Consider the following 12,466-nt stretch of genomic DNA (forward strand, 5'->3'; position numbering starts at 1 on the left):
ACTACTAAATAGCTTTAAAAATCTGCATGCACTATCTTACAAATTTCAACAACAGAGAATTTCTACAACTATGGCATTGGAGCATGGCAAGTTTAATACAAACCAACAAAACAGTAGATGCACTTAATAAAAATTCACTACACATTCAAATAGAGGAAGATTCCTACTTAATTATATCCAACAATCATAAGGCAACCCTCGGCTGAGAAACGGAACCACTAGACATGTCATAACAATACACGTAACTTTAGTGATATTAATTGTAAATTCATTTTATTCTGTCTAGCAGTTAGTACCTTTGAAGCTAAAGTCTAACTAAATGACAATGTAGAAATGCAGGATTATCTTGGATCAGAGGTTGGTAACCATATTTTGTTAATGTGTCAGGGAACATCAAAATATTACTTCACATTTTTATCTCTAAACAGCATTTTTGCATTCATTTCATACCCCTCCTTCTACCAAGTGTTTCTTCCTTTCAGGTCTTTTCACTGTCCCTTCCTAGTTGGCTGACTTTTCCCCTGCCCTCCAACTTTCTACCCATACTAAGCTCTACTTCGTTATCTAGTCAAGCTTTCAACAGAGCACCAAATGATTTATGCTTTCTGTTATTCCCAGTATTCCTGAAAGTCTTTCACAAACCAGGCCAAAGGATTGTACGTGGCCCTCCAACACAAATAGGGTGAGGTTCCCAACCTCTGTCCTAGACAGCAGACACTGAAAATGAATTTACATGACGCTACAGTAATCGTTAAAGAAACTTTTGAGTTTTTTGGTTTGAAATGCTTAAGAGTAGCTGATTTTGCATACAAGGACGAATTGTCCAATTAGGCTATGATGTGCTACCCTTTTAAGCTTCAGCCTCACACTATATCACATGCCTTAAGAGATTTGAAGAAATCCACTGCTGAGTTATGAAGATGAGGGACAGATAACAGCAAAGACTGAATGAAAAAATGCATGAAATGATCCCTATGGCAGAAATTTCTACTGTGCCCTTAATTACTTATTCTATGCACCGAATCCCCTTTCCCCGCCCACCTCCCATGAAACAAAAACAATTGATGAACAGAATTCAGTTAAAGGGAATCAAAAGGGTAGACCTTGTGGAGGCCTGCCGTCAAAGCCTAGCTGTGTCAGTTGCACAGGAAGACACCCCTTTTCTTCCTATTACAAGCAATCAACATAATGGAACATTATGATTAATATCAGGTAGTGTTAACAGCTTTAATTAAAGAAAAAAAAAATATGATTGCATAAAAGCCAAATGTCATAGTGCATAAATTTAGCACCAAATCACTTGCAATTGATGTAAATTGAAGAATTCTTTACCTGTTGCTTTCTTTCTGTTCCTCTAATCATCTCATTTTTCACAAGACAAATTTGAGTTTTTAAAAATACTGTTGATAAATCAACTTAAACATTAGTAATGTCTGTCAGTATAAAAAGCAAAATTTACCAGGCAAGCAAACAGGCAAACACTGTTACTTAAGGTTAGCACTTTGAGGAAGTTCTGAACTGATTTTTTTTCTCCTGAAATTTACAAAGATTTCAAAACTAATGAGTACTAACAAACTGTTTCATCAATACAGTCTGAATTCAGAAACAAAATCACAACATGGCTAAATTCTGTTTGAACACAAAGTATTTACAAGTAGCCACCTTGTGTGTAATAAAACAGAATGCCATGCATGAAAAATGTATTACTTTTAAATTAGTTTAAAGAGAAGCGTGAATCATTAAACCTAAAACAGTCAAAACACATTTTGATCAACCCTTCTGTTCAAACTTGAAAGAAAAAAAAAAAAAGCCCTGAATAACATCTTAAATTGCACATAAAACTGGGTGCTGTCACATTTAAACCACCACTACTATGGAGTCAGGGTTTAAAGTAAACCACACACAAAACTTGATGTTGGAGGTGCCTGGCCTTTATTGATTACTTTGCTATCCCAAAATAGTCCGTCGGTTCATGTTTACGTTGGTCCTGAACACCACTCCTAGTTTAAAGTCTTTAGACCTGTACACATACAAATAATAATTTGTAAAATCCCTTGAATGCTAGGTCCTGGGCATAGTCATTCATAATTTCATTTGTAAGACTCTTTGCCAAGGGACAGAAAGAATAAATGCTATGCCTGTTTAGGGTAGACAAAAATTTGAAGTAACTGAGAATCAAGCAGTTGTGTGATTTGAAACAACGAAAGCTAGTGCTAAAAAAAGAGACACCTTCCTCAAAGTTTATGAATGGAAAAAAGAGAGAAGAATTAATTTTAAAACCGCCACTTGCTTACTTTGGTGTTCATGTTCTGTGAAAACTCCAAAATAGTATCAACTCTTGTCCATGCGTCGGGATGTTCCTTTAAGTGTGTCAAAACTTCTTGAGCCATTCTTTGCTAAAAGGTTTCATAAAGCAAAAAAACAAAAAAACACCTTTTAAAAGCTTTAACTTATCAAATCTCCCTTCTCAAAAAGATGCAAATGTTCAATGAGAAATTTCCATATTTACTCAGGATGATTAAATTGCAGTTAACTACTTAAGGCGGTTTCAATCAATCAATAGTACTGGAGTGCTTACTGTGTACAAAGCGCTTGGGAGAACATGATACAACTGATTTGGGTAGACTTAATTCCTGACCTCAAAGAGATAACAGTCTAATGAGGGAGACAGGCAAGTGATGCGCAGAGCACTGTACTAAACGCTTGGGAGGATACAACAGAGTTAGTAGTCATGTTCTCTGCCCACCAAGAGCTTACAGTCTAATAATAATAATGATGTCTTCTGTTAAGCACTTACTATGTGCCAAGCTCTGTTCTAAGCACTGGGGTAGATACAAGGTAATCACGTTGTCCCACGTGGGGCTGCCAGTTTTCACCCCCATTTTACATATGAGAGAACTGAGGCACAGAAGTGAAGTGACTTGCCCAAAGTCACACAGCTGACAAGTGGCAGAGGCGGGATTAGAACCCATGACCTCTGACTCCTAAGCCCGGGCTCTTTCCACTAAGCCATATTAAACTGCTTAATAATAATGAAGGCATGTATTAAGCGCTTACCATGTGCAAGCACTGTTTTAAGCACTGGGGAGGTTACAAAGGTGATCAGGTTGTCCCACAGGGGGCACACAGTCTTAATCCCCATTTTACAGATGAGGTAACTGAGACACAGAAGTTAAGTGACTAGCCCAAAGTCACACAGCCGACAACTGGCAGGGCCGGGATTTGAACCCATGACCTCTGACTCCAAAGCCTGTGCTCTTTCCACTGAGCCACGCTGCTTCTCTAAGGGGTACAGGCCTAAGTGCATAGGTGATGGGGAGGGTGAATAGGTTGGAGAAATGAGGGGATTAGTCAAGGAATGGCTCTTGGAGGAGAAATGATTTCAACAGGCCTTTGAAGAAGTGGGGAGTGGTGGTCTGCCAGATATGCATGGAGAGGGAGCTCCAGGCCACTGGGAAATAGGTTGGCAACAAGAAAGATGAGATCTAGGTATAATGACTAGGTGGGTTTTAGAAACTTTATCCAATCCAATACTTACCAGGCAAAAAAACAAAAAAACAACAAAACAAAACCCTTGAGCACCCTAGAAACGCTGCCCAAGCCATGAAACTATAACTACTTTGCATTCAACCAAGTGCCACCAAATTAGTAGGTTAAATCCCCTGCAATTATGTCCTCCAAACCAAGGCCCAGCAGGGCTTCACCCCATTTTCTGTAATTAAAGTATTTTTTTTTAATTTAGGATTACCAATTTATGGAGTCAAGTTTAAGGAGTCAGTAAATTGTTAAACCTGGGGCTAAAACTTTACCCCCAAATAAAGAATCCTCTTATTTTCTACGTTAATGTTCACAGGATATTTCTAAAGCTAGTTCTTCCTCAAATAAAACAGTAGAGCTAACTCCTAGTTATTGAGCTATTAATTTTCCTTCTTTGGCTGTCCAGCCTCTGTGCACTTAATTGCTTTAACACTTCTATCAGAAATTGGGCATAGGAACAAATTAAATTTCAAACCAGTCCATTTTATAATTGGAGAAAAGCTTAATGGGGAAAGAGGTTGAAGTTTTTGCACAAATAATTGGATTATCTGTTGATTTCAGATAGCCATGCACTTCCAGGTGTGATGTAGTACGGCTGATCAAAAGTTGACTAAATTATGGGACAAGTAAATTTTGTGGCGAACACTCTTCCTATTAAAAAACATCTACAATCCTGTTGAGCCATCAAATCAAAATGCAGTACAGTTTTGACTCACAACTATTAGCTCCTTTTGAAATCCATTCCATTTTCCTAAATTTATACATTCCTCTTGATCATGACACTTTCCAATTGGGAAGTGCCCCGACCCAATTTCTTCCATTGATAAGGACAATGGAGTGGAGAATGGGAGGTAGTGGAGTGAGAAGCAGCACGGTCTAGTAGAAGAGCACGGGCCTGGTAGGGATCTGGGTTCTAATCCCGACTCCACCAAGTGTCTGCTGTATTACCTCTGGCAGATCACTTAATTTCTTTGTGCCTCTATTACCTCATCTGTAAAATGGGGATGAAGATTGTGAGCCCCGTGTGGGACAGAAAACTGTCCAGCCAGATTTGCTTGTATCCACCCAAGCGTTTAGAACCGTAGTACGTGCCCCCTCTAGACTGTGAGCCCATTGTGGGCAGGGATTGTCTCTCTTTATTTGCTGTATTGTACTTTCCAAGTGCTTAGTAAAGTGCTCTGCACACTGTAAGCCCTCAATAAATACAACTGAATGAAGTGTGACAAATACCAGAATTACTATTATTATTGTTGTTCTAAGGGACATAGGAAGTGGCCCCGCTTCAATCAAGTTGTAGCAGTAATCATATTTTAAGTGCTTACTGTGTGCAGAGCATGATGCCAAGCACTGGGAGATAATTCACAGGTGGGAATTAAACATGGTCCCTGCCCCTGGGCAGCTGGCATGCTCTAAACAGATCAGGGATATTGTCACTTTGTTCAAAGGTGGTGTCAGAAACAACTGCCAGACATAGGTACATGTCCTGACTCCTTCCAATAACACCGTAAAAATAAGCAATTTATCACAAAATACAAACTTCCTAAATCTATCCCTCTTACCCTTTTAGAAAAATGTCAGTTCAATCCAAATGACAGAGGATTTGTGAAAGTGGTAACATCACTCCTTAATGAGCACTACCATTTCAAATTCCTCATTCATCATAAGTCACACAGGCTTGTCTCCCTAATTTAGCCTTTAAACAATTTCATTTCCTAAGTGATATTTTTCCTCTCTTAGGCATCCTAACCTCCTCCCCATGATGTTCTTAGTTTAGGTCTATCCCTCAAGAGGAGAGGAAAAAAAAGGACAAATGAAGCCTCTTCCCCTCCCCAAAGATCATTTTTGCCAGATACTTCAGAAAGGTTCTCCAAGAACCTCGTCTTGTGGGATAATCATGTTTAGTAGCCAGTGAATCAATGGGGGTTTGAAAATAGATGGTTTGAAGACACCAACTGACAGTTTCTATCCAAATTCCTAAATTATGTCCAACACTAGCAGAACGTTTTACACTTTAGCCACTAATTTTTTTCTATCAAATATTTTCCATTTACCAAAACATAAAGAAACCCAGAGGAAGTACAGCACCATATCTTGCATGGACACACTTTCTTCCCACACCAATTACTGGATTGAACTGTACCTACAACAAACCACTATTGTGGGAAGAATGCTTCCTAATACTTTTTTTGTAAATGGTACTTGTTAAGCACTTACCATCTGTCAGGCACTGCACTAAGTGCTGAGGTAAAATAAACAGGTTGGAAAAGGTCCCTGTCACATGGAGCTCACAGTCTAAATTGGAAGGAGATTTAAATCCCCATTTTACCAATGAGGTAACTGATGCACAGAAGTGACACTGCCAAGTTCACATGACAGGCAAATGACAAGAGCAGAGAATTAGAACACAGGTCCTCTATCATACCTCCTCCAAACTGTCACCACACTGGTCCAAGTACTTATATCCCAACTCAACTACTGCACCCTCACGGACCTCCCTGCTTCAAACCTCTCTTTCTCCAGCCCAGTTTTTCTAAAACATCACTGCCCATTCCTTTTTACATTAAAAGAAACTTCTGACCAATGGCTTTAAGAATCAGAAACTTACTTTCCCCCTATACCCAGCTGCAGGTGTACATCTCTCAACCCAACATGACTGCCTTATTCTCATTCATTCATTCAATCGTGTTTATTGAGCATTTACTGTGTGCAGAGCACTTTACTAAGCGCTCACCTCTTGGGCCACCAACCTCTTCCTCACTCCCTTCTGCCTGGAATTCCCTCCTCTTTCCCAACCAGCAGACCCTTACGCTTCCCATCTTCAAAGCCCTTCAGAAACTTTCTCTCTTCCAGGAAGCCCTTCCTCATTAACATCCCATTTTCCCTCCCTATTCCCATTCTTTCCCTCAACGGCCACTTCTCGGGGTCACCTAAGCCCCTGGGTATTCACCCACTCCCCAATCCAATGCATTTATGTACATACTCTATTGTTCCCCATTATCCTAATTTATTTTAGTCCCTGTCTCCTGCCCTAGATTATAAGGTCCTCAAGGGAGGGATACGGTCTGATAATTCTCATGTACTCCCCCCACCCCAAGCCCTTATTACAGAGCTCTACAGAGTAAACCAGCACCCAATACTCTTTTGATTGACTTCCCAGTTAAATCAAAAACTTGCCGTTAACCACTTAACCCTACTTACCTATTTACACGATAGGTTCTGCCACAATCAAAACAAACTGTGTGCAAAGTCTATTTCCTGACATCCAAAGGAGATGTAGACTTGATGTAAATGTAGATGTAGACTATTTCTTCAAATGAGAACTGCCGTCACCATACTGGTATGAGCACCACCCTGGGAGTTCTAATCCCAGCTCTGCCACATAACTCCTGTGCGACCTTGGACAAGCCCCTTAACTTCTCTGTGTCTCACTTTCCTCATCTATAAGGTAGGGATTCCATTCCTGTTCTCCCTTCTAGACTGTGAGCCCTGTATGGGACACGGACTAAGTCCAACCTATCTTGTATCTTCCCCCAGCGCTTAGTAGTGCTTGGCACATAGCAAGTGTTTATCATCACAATTTTTAATGACAATCCCCATTAAATGTTTTATATGAACTTCCTAGGAAGTCCCATTAATAGGGAAAGATGCCCACCATCAAGTATCTTTTAATGAGATTCCTTAGGATTTATTTTGAAACCTTAAAACACAAACTTAGCAAAATGTTGCTGTTTTTTCCTGAAAGAGTACAAGAGTTATCTCAACCTTGATTCCGTTAATTTGCAAGCATGAAACATGCAATAACGTGATTCCAAGTTTTCTTATGAAACAGGGTTCTCTTACTGGGAATCAACATGTCCTTTTTTGGTTCAATTAACACTTCAAAAGTTATAAAGTGAGCCTAAAATAGGGATTGTTTTTTCCAAAAAACTTCATGCTCACCTATTCATAAAAGCGCTAATAACGCAGTGTGAAAAGAAGCCATTCCTTTTCATTTGGACTCTATGACATTACTTCAACACCTGCTTTGGGCTACCTAGATAGGACATTTTGAAGCATAATATAGCTGGGAGAATTCTAATACGCACATAACTTTAGCTGCCATTTTGAAGTAGAAACAGGAGAAAAATGCCTAGCAAAACAGAAGGAGGCTAAGATAGATGTTGTGGAAAGGAGTGTTTACAGCTAGCTAGCACAGTGCTACTGAAAATACATTTTATTTACACAAGCCTATTCATATATTGCAAATACTTAAACATTATTCCAAAACTAGTTTCCATAAACTTAAAGCCTTAAGACAAACTGAATTTCCAATATTTACCCATTGATTTCAACAAGTAATCTGTTCATCATTGATACAGACCTGAGTTTAAGCAATCTTAAAAACTCCAAAGAATGTATTTTCAGTGTATGGTTGGCAAATTATTCAGCATCTTCCTCATCCTTTTCCTACCAGGCCATATCCTACTCTCTCGGCATCCAGACCTCAGATAAAAATTTCTTAATCCAGTCATGGGCAGCTGTTACAATCAAACCTAAATATCATTTATGCTCAAAGGCACACCTACAATTTGGGTAGGGACTGTCTCTATATGTTGCCAATTTGTACTTCCCAAGCGCTTAGTACAGTGCTCTGCACATAGTAAGCGCTCAATAAATACGATTGATGATGATAACCTTGGAAAATTAAAACATCGCAATCTTACTCATTTTCCCCAGGTGGATAAGGCCGTGCCTTTTTCAATGCTTTCTAATTTCTCTTATGAGGTGTTCTGATTAGCAAAAATATAAGTTTAGGATTGTCATTTCCTCCAACACAGAAGAGAAAAATTAGAAGTGACACAAATTTACAAACTAAGATCAATACTAAATCACTTCTTAAAATTACCTTATAAACTAATTCTTTATTCCCAAATGCAATTTTCTCAACTGTGTTTTTTCTAAAGCATCTCAAAAAATCTGGTTTAAATTCAGAAAAGTTAGCTGCCTCTTAAAATGAGTCTTTAAAGCTTTGGCCAAAACACTTTACCTGAGCTCCTTCTCCATGGTACAAGCAATTCACCACGTTGTCTAAAAGGTTGATATCCAGTTTCTGGCTGAAATCCAGCAGCTGACGCGCTGCATGGTCTGCTAACATAGTCATAATTGCTGGCATAGATTACTGGGGGACAAAAAAAAAAGAGATCAAAATAAGAAGTTATTTATGCATAGGATTTCCCTAAACAATAATTTCTGCCTCAATGTTTACTATAGCCACTTAAAAAAAAATCCATTTGGGACAAATAAGTGAGCATACCATGATGAAAGCCACTACTTGATTTATTTCTGCAGGGGCAGTATTCCAAACATGAGAGAGGGATAGCATTAGTCAATTCTTTATAACACCAACTTCTAGCTAGATGAATTTGTTTCCAAAGTATTTTGTGTGAATTTATCTAATCAATGCTTCTAACTTGCCTGTAGACAAGGAAACTGAAAGAGAAATTAAATGGTTTTGCCCAAGGTCAGTGTTTCAGCAGTAGAGCTAAACAGATTATTCCAGGTCTGATGTTTAAAGTGGGAGGCCAGTAACTTTTACTAATTAAGAGCAGTGTTTTACCTGGTCCTGGAAAATATGAAACTGCTTTATCTGGGGGAAACCTACAAACCTCTGCTGGAAAACGTATTAATTTAAAATTAAGGATCGAAATTATAATTCCACCCTTCAGCTGCTGCTCCTGTCCACCTTTCTCGCTGACTCCACCCTGCCTTAGAAGCAGCCCGTCCACATGGTAAACTTGCCAATATACCCCTTTGATAATGCTGCTGGAAAAAATATCTGGATGGTGAAACTTGCTTTCCTTCTGAATTTCAATCCTTCTCTAAATTAAATATCGCTTGCAAATTCTCCTGAAGACATTTTTCAAAATTTTTATGTCTGCCCAAAAGCCTTCCCAGGGCTATTTTACAACTCTGGGAAAGATACTCCCCTTCTCTTGGATGATCTTAGGTGGTGTAGGAATTTTTGTATTTACTCGAAATATTTAAATGAGATTATTCAAAACTAACCATTCTGGGCAGGTTAACTTCTCCCTTTCTAGGCTCTCCACTTTGGCGGAGACATCGGCTATCATTTTTGCCTCATCTCTTCTACTTCACTGCATTATTTGAGCATTAAAAATAATATTCCATTACACTTCAAGAAGAGCACTTTAGGAGAAGAGGATAAGTCATACCAGCAATACTAAAGAACTTTTAAAAGAATGTCATTACTATGATAACAATCGCTAATCCTATCAAAAGTTAAGTTTTGTATTAAAGGACAGAGTAAAAATTTAACAATACATTTTAAAAAAAGAAATTCAAACTTCTGAAGTACCAAATATATCTCCTAAACAAGGTAACAAACGAAAGCCTTCCTACAACAGAAATTCAGATTTTAAAAGTTCAGTTAGTTTGTGTACAATAAGATTATTTATTTAAGAGGATTCTGGACTACTCTGCTGGCAAACATCCAAAGTTTTGATGCTTAAGCAATGATTAAGCTGCTTTTCCCACCCTATGTTCTTTAATATCTTTGAAAGCTCGTATCTGGTTGTGTTGGTAATCAATTCTATCCTCACCCATATCATTGTCTAAAACTTCCCAGAAGGAGTCAGAAACTTTAGCACAGGGTTTAGGTAAGCTAAAATGAGGTTGTTTCTCTCTCCTTGAAACTAAAAAATTGTGATGCCAATTTGTACTTCCCAAGCGCTTAGTACAGTGCTCTGCACATAGTAAGCGCTCAATAAATACGATTGATTGATTGATTGATAAAAGATCGTTATTTAGTGAAGGACTATACAACTGGCATGACTAGCATTCTCCCCATACTTAAAAAAAGAACAGATTCCTCCTGTAAATATCATACCAAGGAGCTTAACATTAAACCATGGCTTGCTATGACTACTGAGGATGCTAGAAGTAAAAATAAAATGTTATGGAATGTAACTGTCTAAAAGTTTGTTATAAACAAAAGATTTGCTATTTTAACAAATATTCTTCATCAAGGCTTTACGAATTATAAGAAGCAAAAGTTAGCTATTGTGTAGTAATTTCTACTCATTGCAAAGGTTAATATCATCAATCGTATTTATTGAGCGCTTACTGTGTGCAGTATGATGGTACCTGATTCAAAGAAAACGTTCGTTAAGCAAATTGAAGAGCCGAGTTTCCTTCGAAATTTTAAAAACAAATTGTGTTTTCCAAAGACGTTTTACGAGCTACTGTATACAAATCCACTAGTTTAAATATCAAAATTAAATCAATACTTTTACCTTACGAGTTACTGGACAAAGTATACATTTATAATAGAGAAGCCACCTGTTTATAATAGAAGCCACAGAACCCAATTAAAAAAAGGGAAAAGGAAATACAGATTACATACCATCCCTATTGCCGTCAGTTTCTTCCTGGCCGCCGCCCCCCCCACTACACACACACAAAAAATGAGACCCTTAACCGGATCACAAGTAACATTTTACAGAAGTTACAGGAGCCAAAAGGGGCGGAAAGGCATCAAAAACAAAAACACCTTCAGATTCGGTCGGATGAAGTCATAAAATAAAATAATCTACATCTTAAAGCAGCGTTTAGAGGCCGCGAATAATCACGTTGTAAAAGCTCCCTCAACTTTTCTCCTGCTTAGACCCACCCCTCTCCATTTACACTATTTCCCCTCCAGCCAAGCAGAAGGGGAATTGTCAAGTTGGTTTGGTTTAACCAGAGTTTCACTTTCAATTATCCCTACTTTCCAACCCCTAAATGCTTTTAGATCCTCCCCGCACTTGCCAATTCCGGGTTCCCAGGGGAAAAACTGTCCGGTCTACGCGCTGTAATCAATCGTATTCATTGAGCACTGTGTGCAGAGCACCGTACTGAGCGCTTGGGAAGTACAAGTTGGCAACATACAGAGACAGTCCCTACCCAACAGTGGGCCCACAATCAATCAATCAATCGTATTTATTGAGCGCTTACCGTGTGCAGAGCACTGTACTAAGCGCTTGGGAAGTACAAGTTGGCAACATATAGAGACAGGCCCTACCCAACAGTGGGCTCACAGTCTAAAAGGGGGAGACAGAGAACAAAACCAAACATACTAACAAAATAAAATAAATAGAATAGATATGTACAGGTAAAATAAATAGAGTGATAAATATGTACAAACATATATACAGGTGCTGTGGTGAAGGGAAGGAGGTAAGATGGGGGGATGGAGAGGGGGACGAGGGGGAGAGGAAGGAAGGGGGAGACAGTCTAAAAGGGGGAGACAGGGAACAAAACCAAAGATACTAACAAAATAAAATAAATAGAATAGATATGTACAAGTAAAATAGAGTAATAAATATGTACAAACATATATACATATATACAGGTGCTGTGGTGAAGGGAAGGAGGTAAGATGGGGGGATGGAGGGGGGAGAGGAAGGAAGGGGGAGACAGTCTAAAAGGGGGAGACAGAGAACAAAACCAAACATACTAACAAAATAAAATAAATAGAATAGATATGTACAGGTAAAATAGAGTAATAAATATGTACAAACATATATACATATATACAGGTGCTGTGGTGAAGGGAAGGAGGTAAGATGGGGGGATGGAGAGGGGGACGAGGGGGAGAGGAAGGAAGGGGGAGACAGAGAACAAAACCAAACATACTAACAAAATGAAATAAAAGATATGTACAAGTAAAATAAATAAATTAATAGTAAATAAATAAATAAGGCACCGGGCCACTCCCAGGATTCTCTCTCCAAAATGACCTACCTACTCTTGAACTCAAGGATAGAAATGGCGGCTTTGTGGCCAAAGCCCAGCCAAATTAGCTTGCCTCCCCTAGTCCCCATCGCCGCAAAAACCACCGCTACAATCCCTCGACCTCCTTTCCGCCCGCAGCGGCGACTGGAAACCAATG

The 12,466-nt window shown here is 38.9% G+C and overlaps 1 protein-coding gene across 2 annotated transcripts in view; it reads right to left on the bottom strand.

Annotated features, from left to right (window-relative positions):
• The window catches only part of XPO1 (exportin 1), a 48,183-nt gene that overhangs the window by 32,681 nt on the left and 3,036 nt on the right, over positions 1 to 12,466 (bottom strand). Inside the window, exons 1-3 of one of the 2 annotated variants that reach the window (XM_038750827.1) lie at positions 10,940 to 11,424; positions 8,564 to 8,695; positions 2,295 to 2,396 (exon numbers count right to left, since the gene is read on the bottom strand). In XM_038750827.1, coding sequence (XP_038606755.1) covers positions 2,295 to 2,396; positions 8,564 to 8,689 — 228 coding nt within the window. In that variant the 5' untranslated portion in view covers positions 8,690 to 8,695; positions 10,940 to 11,424. Of the gene's footprint in view, positions 1 to 2,294; positions 2,397 to 8,563; positions 8,696 to 10,939; positions 11,425 to 12,466 lie in introns of those variants that run through there. The other variant, XM_038750826.1, reaches the window with a different exon arrangement.

The sequence above is a fragment of the Tachyglossus aculeatus genome, chromosome 9 (assembly GCF_015852505.1).
Source record: "Tachyglossus aculeatus isolate mTacAcu1 chromosome 9, mTacAcu1.pri, whole genome shotgun sequence".
NCBI lineage: Eukaryota > Metazoa > Chordata > Mammalia > Monotremata > Tachyglossidae > Tachyglossus > Tachyglossus aculeatus.